General features: G+C 38.8%; 1 protein-coding gene across 9 annotated transcripts in view; it reads left to right on the top strand.

The window, feature by feature from the left end:
* The window catches only part of LOC124553885 (zinc finger protein 708-like), a 201,556-nt gene that overhangs the window by 66,932 nt on the left and 109,677 nt on the right, over positions 1 to 24,947 (top strand). Inside the window, exon 3 of one of the 9 annotated variants that reach the window (XM_047127894.1) lies at positions 16,442 to 16,552. The exons of the other annotated variants lie outside the window; for them this stretch is intronic. Within the exon in view, the coding sequence (XP_046983850.1) occupies positions 16,550 to 16,552 (3 nt within the window). The 5' untranslated portion in view covers positions 16,442 to 16,549. The remainder of the gene's footprint in view (positions 1 to 16,441; positions 16,553 to 24,947) is intronic. 9 annotated transcript variants of the gene reach the window in all.

The following is a 24,947-nucleotide window of genomic DNA, read 5'->3' as shown; positions in this document are numbered from 1 at the left end:
TTCCTATAATCCATCTGTGAATGGAACAGGAAGGAAGTGTAATATATGTTGTAGTAAAAAGTATTTTCTGTCATAAATGTGACAGTGATTTGCAAAGTGTAGGTGCAGGTATACCTGTAGTTACCAGCAGGCCATGAATTTTCTTCTTCTTCTTCTTCTTCTTCTTCTTCTTCATCTTGGCTATTAAGTCCTCTTGTTTCTGCGTTTCTATGGTCAGTGGTTAGTTTCTATTTGTCGCTCCATCTGTTTTTTTGGTCTGCCTTTGATCTTTTCCAATTGGTCACAAATTTATCACCTAGTTTCATTCCGTATTGTGACATGATCTTTCAATTTAGTTCTGTACTGTTCTATCTGTCCAGTTGTGTTTTTAAGTACTCATTCTTGTGTGATTGTTGTTCTCATCATACCAGGCACTCAAAGCTATCTACACTTCTTAAAAACCTGATTTCTACAGCTTATATGCTTTGTTCATTTTCGGCTATTGTTGTTAAAGTCTCTCTCCTCCTCAGGGGACACCGCCTTAACGTAGCACTGTCCGTGCAGGCGAGGAGGTTTGCGTGCTCCGGATCCGGAGGGCTATGCCGGCGGTAGCGTAGCTACCAGCAGGGTCACCCATGCCGGACAGGCCAAAGGGGAGGAGCCAGACAAAGTGTGTCCCACAATGATCTATCGCTTCCCTTTCCTATCCCAAACCTGTCCTCACCATTTCCTTTTCCTGTCATTCCCTGGTATATGTACAAAAGGGCAGAAAGACCTCTATAGGCGTGGAGAAGCCAATCTTTCTATGGGAGAAAACCCCGAATGAAAAATCCTGGTCCTCCAGGTTGGGGGTTGGCTATGGGCTACCAACCCGTCCTGGAAAAAATAATCACCGGTACTAGCATCACAGAAGAGCCTTGGATAGGACTGATCTCTGTAAAACGACTTGAGCAATAACAAGGACTACGGAAAGAAATACAACTAGGGACCAGGAGTGTCAGAAGCCTATACCAACCTGGGGCAGCAAAATGTGTAGTAAGGGAGGCAGATAAGTATCAAATTGATCTATTGGCCCTGCAAGAAACAAGGTGGACAGAAACCGGAGCTACAGAAATGGAAAACTATGTCGTATTCCATGGAGCCTCAGAAACAAACCACTCACTAGGAACTGGTTTTGCAGTGAAGAAATCACTCTGTACCACTCTCATAGATTTTAAATCAATCAACCCCAGAATCTCACTCCTAACCATAGACACGGGAAAACACATACTCACATATATAAATTGTCATGCCCCAACCGAAGAAAGCGATGACATCAAAAAAGATCTTTTCTGCGAGGAATTAGAAACAGTTTTAGACAATGTACCAAGTGAACATTACAAAATTATCCTTGGAGATTTTAATGCGAAAATAGGGAAAGAAGCAGTCTTCATGGGGACCATCGGAAAGCACAGTTTACATGATGTGAGCAGTGATAACGGCACTAGGCTGGTTAGCTTTGCGACTGCAAACGGCTTGTTTATAAGTAGTACTGATTTCGACAGGAAGAGAATATATAAAGGAACCTGGGTGTCTCCAGATGGGAAAACAGTGAACCAAATTGACCACCTAATTGCAGAGAAGAGAATAAAGAAGTGGATATAAAATGTTAGAACGGCAAGAGGTGCGGAATGTGGATCAGACCACTTCCTTGTCAGAGGAAGGATGAAAACAATATGGAGAGCCAGGAAGCACAAAAGAATGCAAAGAGTCACTCGATATGACCATGAGAGTCTGACTGAAGATAATATAAGAAGAACTTTCAAGATAGCAATAACAAACCGTTTTGAGGCTTTGAATGAAGAGGAAGGAGATACTGTGGTAGATCAGAACTGGAAGGCAATTGCAGAGACCATTAAAGAAACAGCCCAAGAAGTAATCCCAAAGCGAACTAGGGGAAAAAGAGTGTGGTTCAATGAGGAGTGTGAGGGAGCTATCAGGGAGAGACAACGGGCCAAACTACTGTGGATACAAAGCAATATGCAAGAAGAAGAAAAATCGAAGTTTGAAGAAACACGACGGCAGACCCAAGCCACATTGAGGAAAGCAAAGAGGAAATATGTCAAAAGTATCATGGAGGAACCTGAACAAGACTTTCATGGAAATAGGTATAAAGAACTTTATAGAAAAGTGAAAAGTTTTAAAGGAGGGACATACCATCAACACAGATTTATAAAAGATGCCAATGGAAGAATGTTAACAGGAGATCAAAAAATTGGAAGAAGATGGATGGAATACTTCAGAGAATTACTAAACTCTGATGAACCAACCGAACTACTTGAGTTTGATGAACCAATAACAGTAGATCCAGAATATCCTCCACCCACCATTGAAGAGATAAGGATCCAGATTAAAAACCTTAAGAATGGTAAAAGTCCAGGTGAGGACGGTATTCCTGCTGAACTTCTCAAGACTGGAGACGAAATCCTCTGTTTCAAAATCCACAAGCTAATCGAGCAAATTTGGGTAAAACATGAAATACCAGAGGAATGGAAGGTAGCTGTGATATGCCCCATATATAAAAAGAAAGACAAATCCGTATGTGACAACTACAGGGGCATAGCGCTACTCAACACCTGTTATAAGATCTTCTCCAACTGCCTATTAGAACGAATAAAACCTATAGCAACAGACATAATTGGAGAATACCAAGGAGGTTTCCAGGCAGGGCGATCAACCACGGACCAGATTTTTGTCCTGAAACAGGTCTGTGAAAAAATGTACGAATGCAGACGAGAGATACATCTCCTGTTTGTAGACTTCAAGAAGGCTTACGACAGTATACATAGACCTAGCCTGATTAGAACTATGACAGAGTTTGGTATACCAAAGAAGTTGGTCAAACTGGTAGAGGTATTCCTAAATGATACAAAACTTAAGGTTAAGGTAGGCAATCAAATGACAGAAAGCTTCCAAGTTGTAACAGGATTACGCCAAGGAGATGGGCTATCACCTGTCCTCTTCAACCTGGCACTTGAGAAGGTAATCCGGGATTTCAACAAAGAAAACATGAAGGGCATTCAAATTGGTAATGAACACATTACATATCTGGCCTATGCAGACGACATTGCACTATTAGCATGCACACAAGAAGATCTGAAGAGAAGTATCCAGACCTTGGAGTTATTGGCAGCTAGGATCGGTCTACAAATTAGCTCTGAAAAGACAGAGTATATGACCATAGGAAGAAAGATCCAGAACTCTCAAGATTTAGTTGTGAACAACACCAGGTATAAACATGTGAAAGAGTTCAAATACCTTGGATCATTTTTTACAGAAGTAACATCAACTGAAGCAGAGATAAAAGCACGACTGCAGGCGGGAAACAGATACTATCACTCTCTAGACCCTATATTAAAATGTAGAAATGTCTCGCAACAACTAAAGCTACGGTTGTATAAGACATTAATAATGCCACTAGTACTTTATGGTTCTCAAACCTGGAGCACTCGAAAACAAGACCTTAAGCGACTGCTAACATTTGAAAGGAAAGTCCTCAGGAAAATATTTGGACCAGTCAGAGATCAGACTACTGGAGAATGGAGAAGACGCCATAACACTGAATTAGAAGAGCTGTACAAGGAGCCTAACATCTTGGGAGTGATGAGAAGCAAAAGACTGCAATGGGCTGGACATGTTGTTAGAATGGAGGCAACAAGATGGCCCAAAATCACAATGGACTGGATCCCGTCAGGCAGCAGACCAGTGGGAAGACCTAGAAAGAGGTGGATCGATGGAGTGAGAGAAGACCTGTTGCAGCTGGGAGTCACGGAAAACTGGAGACAGATAGCAGAAGACAGAGACGGATGGAGAGCTCTAACTGTGGTGGCGTGCGGTCCTCTGGGCCTGATCGCGTGATGATGATGATGATGATGATGATGATGATGATGATATTGTTAAAGTCTCACACCATAAAATATTTATTATTAAATACAAATATGCTAAATACATCCAATTAAATCTGTCATACAGTTATTCATGATTTTTAAAGGTTTAATGCGATTAAACTGCTAAGATTGCAAAAGTGCTAATGAAAAGGAAAGCTGCTTTTGCATTTTGAGTAGTTAGGTCTATATTTTAACTTGGGGATAGAACATAACCTCAACATATATTGTGGATACAATCAAAATTTGTTACAACTCCTTTTATGAGATATGTATAGTGTGTTTCACACATGAATGATTTCAGTAATCCAGCTTCCAGTAAAGTGGCAATTAGAAGTGGAATATTTTCCCATAGAAATCTGAGAGTTAGCACAAGAATGAAAATCCATGATACTATATGGAAATGGTGACAAAGAAAAAACTGCTTGTATTCCATTTTATCAAGTAATCCAAGGAGAACATTGATAGTTACAAATACATTTTTATTCAACCATCATCATATGAGTCCATACACATGAACCACTGTGAAGTGCATGGCAGAGGGTACCAAATATTCAGGTTAATTTTAATCCTTTCATGTATGGAACATACAAAAAATGGTTGCATCAATTCATCTGTGCTCACTGTAGTGTGATCTTGTCCTGGCAAACACAATGGAAGAGATAAGTAGGGGTTGTGGTATATTCGTAGATGCATAATTTAAAGTTGATTCTTAAAACTGTGCAAATAGGCCTTGCTTCTGTCTTTAATAGTCATGGGTGACTGGAATTAGAGTGCAGGAAAAGGGAGAGAAGGAAACATAGTAGGTGAATATGGATTGGGGCTAAGAAATGAAAGAGGAAGCCGCCTGGTAGAATTTTGCACAGAGCACAACATAATCATAGCTAACACTTGGTTTAAGAATCATGAAAGAAGGTTGTATACATGGAAGAACCCTGGAGATACTAAAAGGTATCAGATAGATTATATAATGGTAAGGCAGAGATTTAGGAACCAGTTTTTAAATTGTAAGACATTTCCAGGGGCAGATGTGTACTCTGACCACAATCTATTGGTTATGACCTGTAGATTAAAACTGAAGAAACTGCAAAAAGGTGGGAATTTAAGGAGATGGGACCTGGATAAACTGAAAGAACCAGAGGTTGTACAGAGTTTCAGGGAGAGCATAAGGGAACAATTGACAGGAATGGGGGAAAGAAATACAGTAGAAGGAGAATGGGTAGCTTTGAGGGATGAAGTAGCGAAGGCAGCAGAGGATCAAGTAGGTAAAAACACGAGGGCTAGTAGAAATCCTTGGGTAACAGAAGAAATATTGAAATTAATTAATGAAAGAAAGAAACATAAAAATGCAGTAAATGAAGCAGGCAAAAAGGAATACAAATGTCTCAAAAAAGAGATCGACGGGAAGTGCAAAATGGCTAAGCAGGTATGGCTAGAGGATAAATGTAAGGATGTAGAGGCATATATCACTAGGGGTAAGATAGATACTGCCTACAGGAAAATTAAAGAGACCTTTGGAGAATAGAGAACCACTTGTATGAATATCAAGAGCTCAGATGGAAACCCAGTTCTAAGCAAAGAAGGGAAAGCAGAAAGGTGGAAGGAGTATATAGAGGGTCTATACAAGGGCGATGTACTTGAGGACAATATTATGGAAATGGAAGAGGATGTAGATGAAGATGAAATGGGAGATATGATACTGCGTGAAGAGTTTGACAGAGCACTGAAAGACCTGAGTCGAAACAAGGCCCCCGGAGTAGACAACATTCCATTGGAACTACTGACGGCCTTGGGAGAGCCAGTCCTGACAAAACTGTACCATCTGGTGAGCAAGATGTATGAACCAGGCGAAATACCCTCAGACTTCAAGAAGAATATAATAATTCCAATCCCAAAAAAAGCAGGTGTTGACAGGTGTGAAAATTACCGAAGTATCAGTTTAATAAGTCACAGCTGCAAAATACTAACACGAATTCTTTACAGATGAATGGAAAAACTAGTAGAAGCCAACCTTGGGGAAGATCAGTTTGGATTCTGTAGAAACACTGGAACACGTGAGGCAATACTGACCTTACGACTTATCTTAGAAGAAAGATTAAGGAAAGGCAAACCTACGTTTCTAGCATTTGTAGACTTAGAGAAAGCTTTTGACAGTGTTGACTGGAATACTCTCTTTCAAATTCTAAAGGTGGCAGGGGTAAAATACAGGGAGCGAAAGGCTATTTACAATTTGTACAGAAACCAGATGGCAGTTATAAGAGTCGAGGGACATGAAAGGGAAGCAGTGGTTGGGAAGGGAGTGAGACATTGTTGTAGCCTCTCCCCGATGTTGTTCAATCTGTATATTGAGCAAGCAGTAAAGGAAACAAAAGAAAAATTTAGAGTAGGTATTAAAATTCATGGAGAAGAAATAAAAACTTTGAGGTTCACCGATGACATTGTAATTCTGTCAGAGACAGCAAAGGACTTGGAAGAGCAGTTGAATGGAATGGACAGTGTCTTGAAAGGAGGATATAAGATGAACATCAAAAACAGCAAAACAAGGATAATGGAATGTAGTCTAATTAAGTCGGGTGATGCTGAGGGGATTAGATTAGGAAATGAGACACTTAAAGTAGTAAAGGAGTTTCGCTATTTGGGTAGCACAATAACTGATGATGGTCGAAGTAGAGAGGATATAAAATGTAGACTGGCAATGGCAAGGAAAGCGTTTCTGAAGAAGAGAAATTTGTTAACATCGAGTATTGATTTAAGTGTCAGGAAGTCGTTTCTGAATGTATGTGTATAGAGTGTAGCCATGTAAGGAAGTAAAACATGGACGATAAATAGTTTGGACATGAAGAGAATAGAAGCTTTCGAAATGTGGTGCTACAGAAGAATGCTGAAGATTAGATGGGTAGATCACATAACTAATGAGGAAGTATTGAATAGGATTGGGGAGAAGAGAAGTTTGTGGCACAACTTGACTAGAAGAAGGGATCGGTTGGTAGGACATGTTCTGAGGCATCAAGGGATCACCAATTTAGTATTGGAGGGCAGCGTGGAGGGTAAAAATCGTAGAGGGAGACCAAGAGATGAATACACTAAGTAGATTCGGAAGGATGTAGGTTGCAGTAGGTACTGGGAGATGAAAAAGCTTGCACAGGATAGAGTAGCATGGAGAGCTGCATCAAACCAGTCTCAGGACTGAAGACCACAACAACAACAACAACAACAACACTGTCTTTAAGGATCTGACAGTTTGGTTCTTCCAGCATATCTGTAAAACTCCCATGAAGTCAAACATACATGTAACTATCGGTGTTGTGCTCCTTTGTGTATGTGGCACTGAGGACCATAAGGGCCTAAAGCACAACATCATGGTGACCCATATGTGTGTGGATATCAGTGAAAATAGTGAGATTGCTTTTCGTGAATGTTCACAAAAATCTCAGAATTGAAGGTGGTATGATGTAGCAATAGTCTACGATCCACACCTCAGGTGAGAGCTCCTGCAAAATCAAAATGCATAGTACTAGTGAGTGCATGAGTGATTGAGTGAGTGAGAGAGAGAGAGTGTGTGTGTGTGTGTGTGTGTGTGTGTGTGTGTGTGTGTGTTGGTGTGTGTGTGTGTGTTTTCTGCCCTTGGAGGACTGTTGTACTGGTATGAACATTCTATCAACACCTCATACCTGTTGTTAAGGTGTATAGGGATTGCATTACAACAGCGTTCAAAGTGAGCGATGCTGGGGAGGCACACAGCTGCAAGTGTGTGCTCACACATTGAACGATGTAATGACAAACGCTGCCGGCTGGCCACCTGGAAGATCACAGCAGTGATGACCCAACAGGGCACAGTAAAACGTAACAGGCTTTCATCGCTGCAATTGTGCAACGTAACTTCTTACTGTCCCCAATGCTGAGCGAAGTGTGCAACTCTTCTTCTCTGAGTTTTCTCTTTGTATAATATCTGGGTGTTTCAATGTATGTGAGGCACTGTGTATGTTGTTAATCACTAAATGACAAAGCCAAAAGAGGGTAATTGCTTTAAAAACTTATTCGTCGCTTCAAAAACTCTCAAAGACTGACACAATACTGACTTCAAAGTCTGGATAAATACGGGTTTTCTTATGACTACTGCCGCTGGCCCTCAAATATGTTTTAACAATATGATGTCAGATCATACTTTGTTACAATCAGACTTTTTAGAGTTCACACTTAAGTTTTAATTCAGTTAATGAAATTGGTTATAAAATTTGGTTGTACTATGTTACAGTATTTATGAAACAGTTGTTGTTGATGTTGTTCTTGTGGTCTTCAGTCTAGAGACTGGTTTGAAGCAGCTCTCCATGCTACTCTATCCTGTGCGAGGTTCATCATCTCCCAATACCTACTGCAACCTACATCCTTATGAATCTCATTCATATCTTGAAATTTCTGTTCTTCAGAAATGCTTTCTTTTCCACTGCCAGGCTACATTTTATATCCTCCCTAATTCGACCCTCATCAGTTATTGTGCTCTCCAAATAGCAAACCTCATTTACTACTTTAAGTGTCTCATTTCCTAATCTAATTCCCTCAGCATCACCCCACTTAGTTCAACTACAGTCCATTATCCTCGTTTTGCTTTTGTTGATGTTCATCTCGTATCCTCCTTTCAAGACATTGTCCATTCCGTTCAACTGCTCTTCCAGGTCCTTTGCAGTCTGTGACAGAATCGGTGAACCTCAGAGTTTTTATTTCTTCTCCACGGATTTTAATTCCTACTCCAAATTTTTATTTCGTTTCTTTTACAACTTGCTCAGTATACAGATGGAATAACATCGGGAACAGGTTACAACCCTGTCTCATTCCCTTCCCAACCACTGCTTCCCTTTCATGTCCCTTGACACTTATAACTGCCGTCTTGTTTCTGTACAAATAGTAAATAGCCTTTCGCTCTCTGTATTTTACCCCTGGCCACTTCAGAATTTGGAAGAGAGTATTCCAGTCATCATTGTTAAAAACTTTCTCTAAGTTCACCAATGCTAGAAACATAGGTTTGCCGATCCTTAATCTGTCTTCTAAGATAAGTTGTAGGGTCAGTATTCCCTCACATGTTCCAACATTCCACGAAATCCAAACTGATCTTCCCTGAGGTAGGCTTCTACCAGTTTTTCTATTCGCCTATAGAGAATTCGTGTTAGTATTTTGCAGCCATGACTTATTTAACTGATAGTTTGGTAATTTTCACATCTGTCAACACCTGCATTCTTTGGGATTTGAATTATTATATTCTTCTTGTAGTTTGAGGATATTTCGCCTGTCTCATTAATCTTGCTCACCAGATGATAGAGTTTTGTGAGGGCTGGCTCTCCCAAGGCTATCAGTAGTTGTAATGGGATGCTGTCTACTCTCAGGGCCTTGCTTTGACTTAGGTCTTTCAGTGTTCTGTCAAACTCTTCACGCAGTATCATATCTCCAATTTCATCTTCAGCGTCTTCTATTTCCATAATATTGTCCTCAAGTACATCACCCTTGTATAGACCCTCTATATACTCCTTCCACCTTTCTGCTTTTCCTTCTTTGCTTAGAACTGGGTTTCCATGTGAGCTCCTGATATTTATACAAGTGGTTCTCTTTTCTCCCAAGGTCTCATTAATTTTCCTGTAGGCAGTATCTATCTTACCCCTAGTGAGATACGCCTATACATCCTTACATTTGCCCTCTAGCCAGCCTTGCTTAGCCATTTTGCACTTCCTGTCGATCTCATTTTTGAGATGTTTGTATTCCTTTTTGTCTGCTTGATTTACTGCATTTTTATATTTTCTCCTTTCATCAATTAAATTCAGTATATCTTCTGTTACCCAAAGTTCATCTCTCAAAACTATCCATTCTTCTTCTACTGTATTTCTTTCCCCATTCTTGTCAGTTGTTCACTGATGCTCTCCCTGAAACTGTTACAACCTCTGGTTCTGTCAGTTTTTCCAGGTCCCATCTCCTTAAATTCCCACCTTTTTGAAGTTTCTTCAGTTCTGATCTTCAATTCATAACCTATTGATTGTGGTCAGAGTCCACATCTACCCCTGGAAATGTCTTACAATTTAAAACCTGGTTCCTAAATCTCTGCCTTACAATTATCTAATATGTCTGAAACCTTCCAATATCTCCAGGCCTCTATCACGATTCTTGAACCAAGTGTTAGCTATGAATAAGTTGTGTTCAGTGCAAACTCTACCAGGGGGCTTCCTCTTTCATTCCTTACCCCCATTCCATATTCTACTACTACACTTCCTTCTCCTTTTCCTACTATTGAATTCCAGTCATCCATGACTTGAATTTTCATCTATGTTCACTATCTGAATAATTTCTTTCATCTCATCATACTTTTCACCAATTTCTTCGCCACCTGAGGAGCTAGTTGGCATATAAACTTGTACTACTGGTGTAGGCATGGGCTTCATGTCTATCTTGGCCGCAATAATGTGTTCATTATGCTGCTTGTTGTAGCTTACCCTCACTCCTATTTTTTAATTCATTATTAAACCTGCTTCTGCATTACCCCAATTTGATTTTGTATTTATAAGACTCCCGCTATATCTATCTTTAACCTATCCATTTCCCTTTTTAAATTTTCTAACCTACCTGCCTGATCAAGGGATCTGACATTCCACGCTCCGATCTGTAGAACGCCAGTTTTCTTTCTACTGATAACGACGTCCCCATGAGCAGTCCCCGCCCGGAGATCTGAATGGGGGAGTGTTTTACCTCTGGAATAATTTACTCAAGAGGATGCCATCATCATTTAACCATCCAGTAAAGCTGCATGCCCTCGGGAAAATTACAGCTGTAGTTTCCCCTTGCTTTCAGCTGTTCGCAGTACCAGCGCCACAAGGCTGTTTTGGTTAGTGTTACAAGGCCAGATCAGTCAATCATCCAGACTATTGCCCCTGCAACTATTGAAAAGGCTGCTGCCCCTCTTCAGGAACTACACATTTGTCTGGCCTCTCAACAGATACCACTCCATTGTGGTTTCACCTACGGTACGGCTATCTCTATCGCTGAGGCACACGAGCCTCCCCACCAGTGGCAAAGTCCATGGTTCATGAGGGGGGCGAGGGGGGGGGGGGGGGGAGTAGATGAAACAGTTAACGTGCCAAAATATATCATCATGACCAAATTGCATCAACTATGCATACACAATAATACTTGAATATATAATGTTGGAAATAGAGATATTTTTTTGTTACTAACATGAATCCTACATTGATAAAATTGGTGGAATGCTAAGTATGCTATATAGCTCTGTGTAAACTAGGTGATGTAGTATCATATTCATCAAAATGGTTGGTATTGCATTTATCATTTAATGTCATCCAGTTCTGCTATCAGAATGGGTCCAACTGATTCGTGTGATGGGCTAGTTGCTCTTGACAGACATACACAATAAACAACTACCAACCTTCGTGGTGCGTCATGACACCTGGCAGTCATCCTTTTGGTGGTGATTCAGAAACCTGATGATGCTGTCCACCGTTGCAGTGGTTTTAAACAGTCAGTCAGTGTTCAATTTGTCACAGATTTATATCCAATTCTGTGGCTGGAGGAGTTGTTAGCAAAGTTGTAAGGGGACCAGTGTTTTCCACACATTGACTTGCACAACCCACACCTGCCTTTGCCATTGAATGCAGCTTCTCAGACTTTCTGATACTTGACATCCCATTTGGGTTTTACCACTGTAGTTGGTGGCCTTACATTTCCTGATGGTAAACAACCTCAATTACACTGGCTTATGGGCTCTGCGCAAGAAGCACTTAACAAAACCTACAGTCAGTTGTACAATGCCTTCTGAAGAGTGGCCTTTGTTGCAAGCTAGAAAAGTGCAATATTTTTCTCCCCTAAAGTTTCATTTTTTGGGATGTGTGCTAAGCAAAGATGCCCGCCTCACTACAGATGGACATAACAAAGCCGCCACCAACCTGCCAGCACCAAAGAACCAGAAGGAACTAGAGTATTTTTGGGCAACATTTTGTATTATACTGAGTTCATTCCCCAGGCTGTGCACATCTGCCATCCTCTCAACTGGCTTCTCCAGAAGGATGGTAAATTTCTCTGGGCTGCAGATTGTGTGCAGGCTCTTCATTTCCTCAGGCGGTGTATGTACTCTACTAGTTGTTTAGCTTCTTTTACATGGCTAATGATGTGTCCCAGTGTGACATTGGTATGGAATGAGCTTTGTGGTCAGTAACAAAATTTTGTGACAGGTGAAGCAGTGTCACCCATTTGGTGAGTGTGTCTAGTGTCTCACCATGAAACTGAGATATGGAGACATTACGCTGATCAGTGCTGATATTGCTCATTTTTACCTGTGTTGTTGGTAAAGAAGCCATGGCTCTTAGTGGAGACACATATAAAGCTGTAGTAATGTACATGAAACCTTGTTATCTTATTGCTGATGGTAGGTAGAAAACCACATCATAATTTTTTAAATTTGAACTAATGAAATGGCAAGGGCAGAATGCAGGTTGCATCTTTTTTAGTGTATACTGAACTGTACCAGTTTCTAGCTAGGTGCAGTCCTCAGAACAACCTAAACTGTCTATTATTTAATTTGTCACTAATTCTGTTGAGATAATTATATGATAATTCAACTAAATTGTAGTCAAAAATAAAGTTTCAAGGTAATATTCTTGGTCTTCATTAAATCAAGTAAAATCTCTCTCTCTGTCTCTCTCTCTCTTTCTCTCTCTCTTTCTCTCTCTCTAAAACTACAGTCTAGCTGTTATTATCCATTTAATTTAGAAAGACTGTGGTACAACACATTCCAAGAACTGACTACATAAAGCAGTTATTCTCCTCTTTGAAAATTAAACTGTTTATTGATTACTTGCAACATATGAAGCACCAAGATTTTCTGTTGAGCATTTGACTTACTCATTGAAAATTAGTAACCTAGTGCTAGCTGCTCCATGATTACCTCCCCACCCCCCAAAAAGAATAATAATGATAATAATAAACATCTTGTGGAATATTTTGACACTAATTACAAGTAATATTTTGTATTCTAAAAAAATACCAGTCTAACTAACATACATTCTAATATACAAATATTAATAACTGTGAGCTAAGCATAAATTGGCATTTCTCTGGCTATTGTAAGGAGATGGCTTCCTGTCCTTATAAGAAATAATTTAAAGGAAATGACACGCTAACAACCTCTGGTCAATTCAAATATAAACATACCTGCTTCTCAGTGCTCTAAATGGGAATCGGGGACAGACTGGATGTGATTGACACTACCATTACAACTAAAACGAAGTAAAGCATACAGAAATCTTTTGTCAGCAGAAATTTACACTCTGAGTCATGCTGGTGTGTTGTGAGTACCCCTCAGTATTCTGTATACAGCTTAAATTTGCAGTTTAAGATTGTGTGATCAACAATTGCCGCTGATGTGCACGGAAATTTTAACATTTAACACTGAAAATCTATTAACAGACCTAAGGGGTATACTTACCATGTAAGAATATAAAATGTGTCAAATTGTTGATGCTGCCCAAACATTACCATGCACTTGTTACTTGTATCAACTCCATCAGGATCAAATATTTGTTTGTTAATGGAGTTATCAAATTGTGCACTTAAAAACTGTATGATTCAAAACTGCTACAGCAGTTAATCACACCATACTACCATTGGTGCTGAATAACACTCAGCTGCTGCTAGGGCGTAGTGCATTTAGAATACTGTGGCATTCCACTACAGCCAAAGGGTTTGAGAATGATCTGTTTAATTAAGTAATTGCTTCATTTTTGCTAAGATGATCAACTGAAGAACATTGCAAGATACACACTACAGCTGTGTTCCTGTATGATCTTTTAAAATTTCTTTTGCAGTTCATCTCGCGTATTTTACCAGAATGCGGTTTTCCACTTAGAATGTTTCTTTTTCTCTTAGCCTGATTTCTGTACATGTAAACATGCCTCACTTTCATACTGTGTTCCACAACTGTCCCAACCAACCTCAGTGAGCCATTTTTTCTTGGAGTATTCTCTTTTCCCCAGAGACTGCTTTACATTTGTGACTGTACATTTTTTTGTGCATGGTCAAACACATTTCATTTCAAGAATCAAATTTTATAGTGCCAGAATTGATGGTACTAATAACAGTTCATATGCTTTCATCATCTCAGCTTACTGTATGTCTTTCCTGTGTTACTGCAATATCAAGTCAGTGTTCCCCTTTTACAGGAAATATGAGTGCAATCATGTACTAATGTACTTTAAGCAACTGGGCTATTGATTTTGTGTCCAAAACTAGAGACATGCACTGTGCTGGCTTCAACCCATCTAGCCCGTGTATCGCTGCCGGCCCATACGGGCTGTGTGCTCAGTCAGAGCAAAGAAACTGACAGGTCAGTTCACCAGCCTATTGACTTACCACCCCACTGCGCTGTGTGCTCAGTGTACGGTACTGCCGAGCCCTCTGCCTGTGTTGCGGGGTACCTTGCATCCCTTTGCAATGTCTTAAGATATACGAGGAGAGAATGACTCATTCACATTTAGTGCTGTGTGATTCCTGCTATGAGTCAAATCATTACTACAATAACTGTGATTATCAGGGACTCCTCCTAACAAGAATACAGTGCCTTTAACATATGTTTGATTTGTGCTGTTTGAAAATTGAGACACATAATTAAAAGAATGTGTACACAGTAAATATATTCTGCAATTGCTACTAATGGCACAAACATTCTTATATATACTGAAACAGACTGAAATTACAAGGAAATATGCTGTTCCCCATGTTTTCGCATTTCTTCAGTCTAGTTTGGCGTTGTAGTCAAAGCTCTTGCTTTCATGATTGTTGCTCATAAAGTGAATACATAAAATGCTATAATCTAAGATGTCAGTTGATGAAATGGATCACCAGTGAAAATCTGATACTGGTATTCAGTACTGTAATGAGAACTGGAAATGTAGCATCATATTTTGATGTTCAGCTATTCGTATTATTTCCCCTGGTGAAAGGTTACGGTTTAGTGCAGATCTTTAGCCAAATAAAACCACAACATTTTGAACTACAGATGTATTGAAGTTGAATTGCAGAAAGTAATATGCTGATAAACCAAATTCTGAATAGCAGTTTACTGCACTGTAAAATAAATATCACTATTTGTTGAGTGGATCCACCTGGCTGTTAGAATCATTCTTCTGTCCCTAGAAACTAAGAAACAGAATAAAAGAGTAGGCACCACAGACTTTTGTGCATAGACAAGAACTGCAACATATAAACAAAATAATCTTCAAAATTACTATTTCTGCAAAATAAACTTTAGCAAATAGAAGTTATGCAGAATCAGCAAGCTACTAACATTTTGTGGACTGATTAGTGATCTTTTCTCATTGATAATCAGCCCTACTCACCTAAAATTTCTTTCCTTAAATGCATTTGCTGCAGGGATTATTAGCATAGATTGAGCTAATCTGAAGAGTCTTGGAAACTTTTTTTCATGTACACTCCTTTATGCCAGCAGCTCTGCTGGATCTTCATTTTCAGAGTAACTTGCTAAGAAATGTGCAATTTCATCTTTTATATTGCTTGTCCTCTTGCAAGAATCATCTACATGTATGTTATCTACCCCATTGCCACCTCAACTTTTCTTTGGTTCCATAGGGCAAAGACCACCTTCCTGGACTGGAACTGAAACACACACACACACACACACACACACACACACACACACACACACACACACACACTGTTGTGTTACACTGACAGCACAACTGTGACTTACCATCCTTTAATGCACCATATGTTCTGCACACTGTACTATGCACTTCCTGTCTTTCTTCTGGCTTTAGATTATTCAGATTTCATATGTTAGGACAAAATATGCTGTGAAAAGATATTTGTTACAAATCTTTATTTTCTCTTTAGAAGAGATTCTGTCCTTTGCTTAAGTGCTGTGATTTCTGTCTGCAGTATAAAATAAGACCTTAACAGTAGTCTCCTTTGGTGGCAATAAATGCTTGTTAACAAGGAAGTAGAAGGAATCCATACCAGTAACTCTAGTTCCAAGGATGTTGTTGATGTAGTTTCTGGAACAGACAAGTGGGAAATCGTATGTTGTACGTTACCAAAACAAAAGGGAATGTTGGATGCTTGTCTGTTTGAAGCTTATGAGTGATGCATTAAAGCTTCGAGAGGAAATGAATCAAAGCCATAGTAAGCCTCTGTTCCAGCCTTCTAATTGATGCATTTGATTCCATACTGATAATGTGACTATGAACTCCTACATGACATTTGGCATAGACTCTGTTATATCAACAATAGTATTCAAACTGATATCCATTATGGACTTTAATGTTTTGGTGACAAGTTTTCTTAAACTAATTTTTTTAAGTAATTCATGATATTCCTTGAAGTTATTAGTGTGAGTGTTTGTGACACAAATTCTTTGATAAATTTCTCTTCAGCTAACACGTATCTTAGCATTGTTGCAATGCAGTGTGGTGTACAGAAAAGCCGCTTAAACAGCGGAAGTGCTGACTTGATATTAGCTGTGTGGTCTATTACAGATATTCCGGCTTCTAAATAAGTGCCACAAATTCCATCTTCAAAAAGAAATCCCAACCTGCATTAAATATGATTTAATCTGGAATTCAGGATTCATATAGTGACCAGTAATGGTAACGTATTCAGTTTTAGTGTATTCGTGAGACCATTAATCCATTTCAGAGGCACATGCATTGGTTGCCAAGCTACTTTTGGTTTCCTGCTTTGATTTTTTTTTAGTTTCTTCAGAAATATTGTTATATTGTTGACAGATGAAGAAGGACATTAACATTTATGCAGAGAGATTTTGCATACTTTACACATACACCTGAAAAGTCCTGACATAAGTTCCTGAACCATTCACCTTTGACAGTATTATAGGAACATAGGTCCTGGGCATAGAGTCATACGCAGCTAATAATGATACTAGATTTTGTTCTTGAAGATGGCAATGAAGTGTTTCTGTGTCTCAAGAGTTTCTCAGTTTTAATGCATTTGCACTTTTGTGCAGCCTAATTCTTACTTAATAAACAGGTTAGGAAATGAACAACAGACCTTACTGATTCAATGATTCGGTATGATTCCTGACACAGTGTCAGTGGTGTCAAGGATGGTGAACAGTAACATGTTAAGAGACCATTTGTAATATATCTGGAATGTCTTCATGCTCAAACTCTATTAATCTGAGCTGTCTGATTGATTTGTGTGTCACTTGGCAAAACAATACATCCATGGTGTGGAACAATGTAGTAGTGGAGATGAGCCCAACAGATTATAGATTTTGGCTATGTCCCTTTTACAGAATAGGGACTGAATTGTCTTCCTGGTGATTTTTTACATGCGATTAGCATGCATCTTACCCGTATTGTTAGTCGCAAAACTTTATTTTTTATTTATTTATTTTTTTTTGTTTTTGTTTTTTTTTAGAGGCAATGTTTATATTGCAACCACACCACTATTGTTAACAAGTAATCAGTAGATTATAATGTAAATAATAAAATTTTAGTAAAATACTACATAAACAGAAATTTGATTGTTTTGTGGCCACATAGTACTTGCACTTTGAAGGAAAAGTGGTCATTAAACAAGATAAAATATTAGCATTGGAGGGTTCTGTAAAAACAAGTGGAACAGTCCCACTTTTCTCTGTTACAATGTCCCTAGACTGCATCATAGTGTCATGTAACTGAAAGCCAGAAAGTTCATTTCAGTGTTTAGGATTTGATTTTCTACTACTTGAAATAAGTCTTTTGAGGAATGTATGTTGTATCTTCTCAAAATAGGCAAATCAAGAAACTCCGTGCTCTGTTAGAACAATAAATCTATTGTGCACCATTAAAGCATTTTTATTTGAATTTCAGGTGTAATCTTACATACAACATTCACACTAACAGCCCATAGTTAATCAAACTAAGAATGTTGTGATACTAAATGTTGATAGTCAGTATATAAGAAGTTATCCTTTGATTTGGTATTAAGTTTGTTCTTATGTTTGCCAAAATACTACAATGTCCATTACTTAGATTATAAGTGACTTCTGCATAATATCCTGTGTGGAGTTTCAGCATATAAAGGCCTCTTTCACTTCATCAAACTACACTGAAGTGCCAAAAAAACTGGTATAGGCATGCATATTCAAATAAAGAGATTTGTAAACAGGCAGAATACAGAGCTGCAGTTGCCAGCATCTATATGAGACATCAAGTGTCTGGTGCAGTTGTTAGTTCAGTTACTGCTGCTACAATGGAAGGCTGTCAAGAATTGAGTGAGTTTGAATGTTACAGTCAGCGCATGAGCAATGAGACATGGCATCTCAGAGGTAGCAATGAACTGGGGATTTTCCTGTATGACCATTTCACAAGTGTACTGTGAATATCAGGTATCTGGTAAAAGATCAAATCTCAAATGCCACTGAGGCCAGAAAAAGATCCTTCAAGAATGGGACAAACGAAGACTGAAGAGAATCGTTCAGCATGACAGAAGTGCAACCCTTCTGCAAATTGCAGCAGATTTCAGTGCTGGGCCATGAACAAGTGCGAACCATTAAATGAAATATCATTGATATTGGATTTTGGAGCTGAGGGCCCGTTTATGTACCCTTGATGACTACCCGACATAAAGCTTTACACCTCGCCTGGGCCTCTCAGCACCGAAATTGGACTGTTGATGAAACGTGTTGTCTGGTCAGATGGATCTTGTTTCAAATTGTATCGAGCATATGGATGTGTATGGGTATGGAGACAACCTCATTAATCTATGGACTCTGCATGTCAGCAGGGGACTGTTCTAGCTGGTGGAGGCTCTGTAATGGTGTGGGGTATGTGCAGTTGTAGTGATATGGGATGCCTCGCAGAATGCTGTTCAGAAGAGTTCTCCACCTCCTCGTACTCTTATGGATTTATGGATAGCGCTGTAGGATTCATGGTGTGAATTCCTTCAGCACTACTTCAAACATTGGTCTAGTCCATGCAATGATGTGTTGCAGGATTTCTGCGAGTTCGCAGGGGCCCTACATGATATTAGGCATATGTACCAGTTTATTTGGCTCTTCAGTGTATCTTAAATGAATTACTGTTAAAATCAGGTATTGTAAACATATCCCTTTTTGACTGCACCATCTTTATTACCATTATATTGCATTTTAGCAGCATTTTCAGAAGTTCATCAGTCACGGTGTACACATTATTACAAATTGTTGATTCAATTGTGACACTCTGACTAGCATGCACAATATATCTCCTAGCTCATGGATGTGGTAGTAGGTGCCTTTCTAAGTGGCAAATTGTAGTTACAGCCTGTAAGAGTTGTACGTGTTCTCATACACATTCCCTATCAAAAAACTGAAGTATACATTAGGGGATGATTAAACAAAATGAAACTACATGGCTTGTGAGGGTGTGTGTTGTTGTTTAGGTGCTTACAGAACTGAATCAAATTTACAGACAGGGTGTATATGCTCTGGGGCAACTATGTAATCTGGGAAAAACCTGGTAATTTTTTAGAATTCTTGGAATTTTTCATTGTTTTAGTACTCAGTTAAATGTTTGTAATTTTAACAGTTGAGAAACAATAAAGAGCAAAATGTGTCAAAGGTTTTACGATGAAGACTGTGGAATACTTCATAACAATAAACTGCTGCCAATGAGTGTGACATCACAATTGCTTACATTAATTTCGTTTGAGCAGTTGCCAGGAGGCTCACATGCATTCACAGTTACATTGCTTATGGGCAGTACCTTTTCCCACTTCTGGCTACTTGAAGAGTGGCAGTTCATGTATCATCAGTAGTAACAAGTGGCCAGATGCTACCTAGAAAAATTTTTCTGGCACGCCCAAGCTGCCAGATTTGTGCATGCGTAGAGCAGTCTGGGTTGTAGTGGGGAGAGATTTAGTCGCCACATGAGCCGTGTTTACATTTAGTGATTTTGCTGTTTTCTTCTCATTTACAGTTCTCAAGTCAAAGGAAAATACAATGGGTTTCTTTGATTGGTAACTGGCAAGTGAATTAAAATACATTCACATAATTATGGAAGGCTAAAATACGTGATTAGTTTCAGTTTTTCCGATTTTATTTGCATGGTTTTGGGCAGTCAAGCATTAATCACCTTCCAGGACAATGAAGTTATTTTTGTCAGCTTGCTAAATAAATATGGCTTTAACTAATCTTTTCCACAGAGACAGTCAATTTAATGGAAACAAAGTGTTTCATTCCACACAATTGGCTAGTTTCATCTGTTCACCGACTGATGACCTTAGATGATAAGGTCCATAGTTCTTAGAGCCATTTGAACTGTTCACTGAATTTCAAGTGTACATTTTTATCTTCTGTCATGTATGGCATTATGCCATAATAAAGAACCAAACATGAGATAATGCTGTACTGGTATTCAAAGAAAATTTGCATCCTGAAAACGGCAGTGAAAAGCTGAATATCAGGCTAGGTGTCCTATTCCATTTTTAATCTGAACATATGAATGTGCACTTTAAGCAGAATTATGCATTTAGTATGGTTTACAAAATTCTGATGCTCCAGTAGCATCTGATGTTCTATTTCTCTTATGTTGTCAACGAACACACACACACACACACACACACACACACACACACACACACACACACACACACACACACACGAACATGTGAGCTTCCTATGTCATTGTAGTTGCCCATACACTGTAACGCATGTTTTCTGGCTCTTTCTGGAAACTGCTGAAAAGAACCTATTTCTAATAGGTCACAGGAAAATATTGTGAATGGTACCTTGAAAAGTGTACTTTCAAAGTAAATTTCTTTTTATGCAAGATGAATTATGTTACGTGTGAGGATGTGCAATGAATTTCTTAAATCACAGGGTGTTGACTCTCATTTAAAACTTGACAATTGAGGACTAGCCACTTAGAAGAATTTTGAGCCCAGAAAACCAGACATTAATGTCAATATGTAAAATTTTACTTTCACATTTGTGTTATTTATCTTAAAATGTAACACACGCAAAAAGACCAATATTATATGTGGGAGCTTAGCTTTTCTTGTAGCTACATTACGTACATTAATTTAAACCATTAACTTTTCCTATTTGTGTGTTCATGCTACTTAACAGTGATACTGCTATTGGCTGACTACATCACATGTGGTATGCTCTGAATCTCTGCTGTCGTTTGCTGGTGAGATCACATGATATAAGCTATGATTGGCTTTAAAAAAGCACAATTCAATCTTGATTTCAATGCTTCAGAAAGTAATGTGCTGTGTTTGGTGAAATTCGAATTTACGCTTGCATAATACAAATATGAAAATATGCAGCATAAAATTTGCTGCACATCAGATATTTCCAAAACCTTTTTTTGTGAGTTTTTTCGTTCTCTGAAATGCCAGGAAGTTCTGCCTGGTGTATAAAACCTTTATGATTCAAAGGATTGATATTTTTACAGTTCTAAGTGAAAGTGTACTGTCACTTATCATGGAAAAAGTGTATTTTTCACCTTGGAAGAAGTGTATTTGAACATAGGAAAAAGTGCTTCTTTAACAGGGAAATCTGGGAAAAAATTCAAGAATTTTTTTTTGTTTTCTTTTCTGCTTATAAACCCTGAAAGAACTTGAACATCATAAAGCTGTTGCATCATCTCCTGAAGCAAGCTGGCCCACAACAGTTGTAACCTAGTCCTTGGTATACAAGGCCTTGATAGAGTTGACACCTGAGCTGGTCCCCACACATTGTGTTTAGGACAGATCTGAGGATGTTGCTCGCCACAGGAGTACTTCAATCACACGAAGACAGTCCAGAGGAACATTCCATGTATAGACAAACTTTGTACTTTTGTAAATTGGTGCCATAAGACTGTAGGTTGGGTTTTAACACATGACAAAGTATTTCTGTGACATACCGTTGTGCTGTCAGAGTTCCCTCAGTCATTACCAGCCATGACTTGCGTCATACACATTGGCTCCTCGCTCCCTGACAGCAGGAGTAACACCATTGTGCCTTTCTAAAATATCAGAGGACTGAGACCTTTTCCCAGGTTGCCACCATACTCACCAACGAGAGCCATGCGGGGTAGTGCAGAAATGTAATTCATTGCTTTATACAATGTGACACTGTTCATCATCAGACCATGCTTCATGGTCACAGCTCTCCTCCAAATGCAGCTGTTTGTGTTATGGTGTTACTGGCAGTGTACACATAGAGCAGTAATTCCATAGTCGAGCTGCTGCTAGTCTCTGACAAATGGTGCTAGATGACACAGAATAATGTAGGGAGTCCATTATTTGTTCTTTGATGGCAGATGCTGATGTGAAGCAGCTATGAGTGCTGCTTGTGCAATACAGTGATTCTTCCTTGTGGTGGTTAGACTTCATCGACTGGAACCTTGCAAGTATACCTGCCTCTCATTACCATGCAGTCCAGCATCAGGTAATTATTGCATCTGAATGCAGCACAAATTTTGATATTGCATAGTTTGATAAGCTAACCAAATGGAGGTCCACAAAGGCACCTCATAGTCATCACTCAGCATCTTGCAATGTTCTTGCCTGTTATATACCCTACCAGGCCAGTTAACAATAGTAAACCTGATCAACACTATTGTACTCCGATGGCTGTTCTACTTGTCACAGAAAAATAAAAATTAATCATTAACATACCTGCTGGTAGCATGTACTTTTTTCACTTTTCTTCCATTGACTCAAAGTATATGGCTCACTCCATTGTTGGGAAACATTACTTCACTCAGACATTAACTGCTCACAAATTGAAGATTTGTTCTCCATGTACACTTTGAACGTATTCCATACATGTATTCAAAACTGTAAAAGCTGGTGACTTTAGATACATATGGTGAATTCGTACTGATACAGGGTGTAAGCAATAATAGTTAACAATGTACCAGAGCAGTATAGGAGAAGTAATGATAAAACAATTTGAGCTAGGAAATTTGTGCTCACTCAGACCCGGCAAAACCTCAATTTATCTCACAAAAACCTCCTAAGCCACAGAGCATGCACACAACATGTGACTGGAATATCCTCTGATTTTCGTCTGTGTCCAGGTTAGATGGCTATTTCATCAACATAGTTAATTTAAAATTCCTGTGAGCATAATGAAACGAAAAAGTGTTTTGTAAACGTTATGCAAAAACATATTATATTTATAATTAGATGTAAACTTAACTCTTACTAGCACAACAGTTTCATAGTAAAGCAACCAGAAAACAAAACAATTTTATCATTAATTGTGTGCTATTATTTCATAATATTTTGTGCTAAGAGTTATACGAACATCAGTTTTGCATCTTTAAAGTGCAAGAGCAATGGGTTTTAATATTAAAGGCCGATTTTAGACAAAATCTCCTGTGGCAGCATACGCGCTGTAGCTTAGTGTGTATGAAGGCCAATTTGAGGCTGTTTCTTGTCTTCATAGTCCACAAGTGTCTTATTTCAGTGTGTTTGTCTGACTTCCCATACACTATTATGATACATTGTAAACAGTTACTCTTTACGTCCTGTATATTATTGCGTGTTACAAAGGTAGCTAATTTTAGACCATGGAAATGACCAAAAGTATAATCACTATGTGCTGCGTGATTTGCCTTTATGCTGCATCTGTACATGCTATATCGTTCCACATCCACATCCATACTCTGCAAGCCACTTGACGGTGTGTGGCGGAGGGTACCTTCAGTACCTCTGTCGGTTCTCCCTTCTATTCCAGTCTCGTATTGATCGTGGAGTGGAGGATTGTTGGTATACCTCTGTGTAGGCTGTAATCTCTCTGATTTTATCCTCATGGTCTCTTCACGAGATATATGTAGGAGATTCCAGATAATGCATTGCATAGGAGGGAACCAACCACCTGAGCTTCTCCAACATATAGCATCTGCAAAGGCCTAAAAGTGCAGTTAGTGCTGAGGTACATGTTGCTGTGCCACATGTAGATAAATGGTACAACTGCTCCTACCAGTAGTTTTGATTTTGATAGACTGGAGGAATGTTAAAAATAAACCAAAGAGACAAATTGTGAATGTAAAAAGTGTGTGTTGTTGAGCAACCCATAACACAGTTTAATAGGAAAAAGATAGTGACTTTGAATGCTGTCTCCAAAAATCCTACAGCCTAGTCATATTATACTGTTACGGTTTAACTGGCACTAAATTAAGACAAAAGTAAGAGTGTGCCAAAGGCAGCAAAAGAGAACTGTTACTTTGTCAGCGTAACATCTTGGTGAAGAGCGTTGGTCTTCTCCAAGATAAAGATTGATGTTCAGGAAGGAAGAGTCGATGCCTAAAAACTGCCACAACTACCTATCTTTTCTCCAGAAATTGAAGACTAGGAGACTTCAGTGGTCATGTCATATAACTTGCATGCCCGACCATATTTTTAACTAACTGACAGATTTTCCAACTACTCGTTGAAGTAAGTTTTTAAAATGACTGGATAGAATACAGATAACACTGTTGCTGGAGGCAGGATGTTGGGTCTGAACATAAATTTGAAGGTCTATAAATTCCATGACGTACAATACAAAAGTGAAAGAACTGTCTAATTCTCAGCAAAGACCGATGTGTGTTGTAGCATTGGGATGACATCATGCCAGTACATGGTAGTAAATGATGCATCAGAAAATTGGCTTAATTACATTTTCCTTTGAACAGAAGATTGGAATCATTTAAAATTATTGATGATATTCATAAGAACAAAGGTGTGTAAATGTCAACTGATTTGATTGAGGAGGATAAAGAACTAAATTTGGAACCAGAAGGTGCTGAGAATTCTGCATGCATTCATTTTATATATATACTGCATGTGGAGTAAAAGTATGTCATCTGCTTATTGAGGAAGGTGAATGATGCATTACAGTTAATTAAACATCGATTACCTGGTTGAAATTTTCCAGTAATGTTGTGTTATTGCACTTTTCTTATCTTTAGTTATTTGCAGGCTGTCAGGAGCAGAACCTGAGCAGTTGTAGCTATATGTATAACAATACTTGCTGTGACTCTTCTTGATATCAATTCTTTTGTGTACTACATGTTT

The sequence above is a fragment of the Schistocerca americana genome, chromosome 11 (genome assembly GCF_021461395.2).
Source record: "Schistocerca americana isolate TAMUIC-IGC-003095 chromosome 11, iqSchAmer2.1, whole genome shotgun sequence".
NCBI classification, from domain to species: Eukaryota; Metazoa; Arthropoda; class Insecta; order Orthoptera; family Acrididae; genus Schistocerca; species Schistocerca americana.
This window is presented reverse-complemented; position numbering and strand designations above follow the sequence as displayed.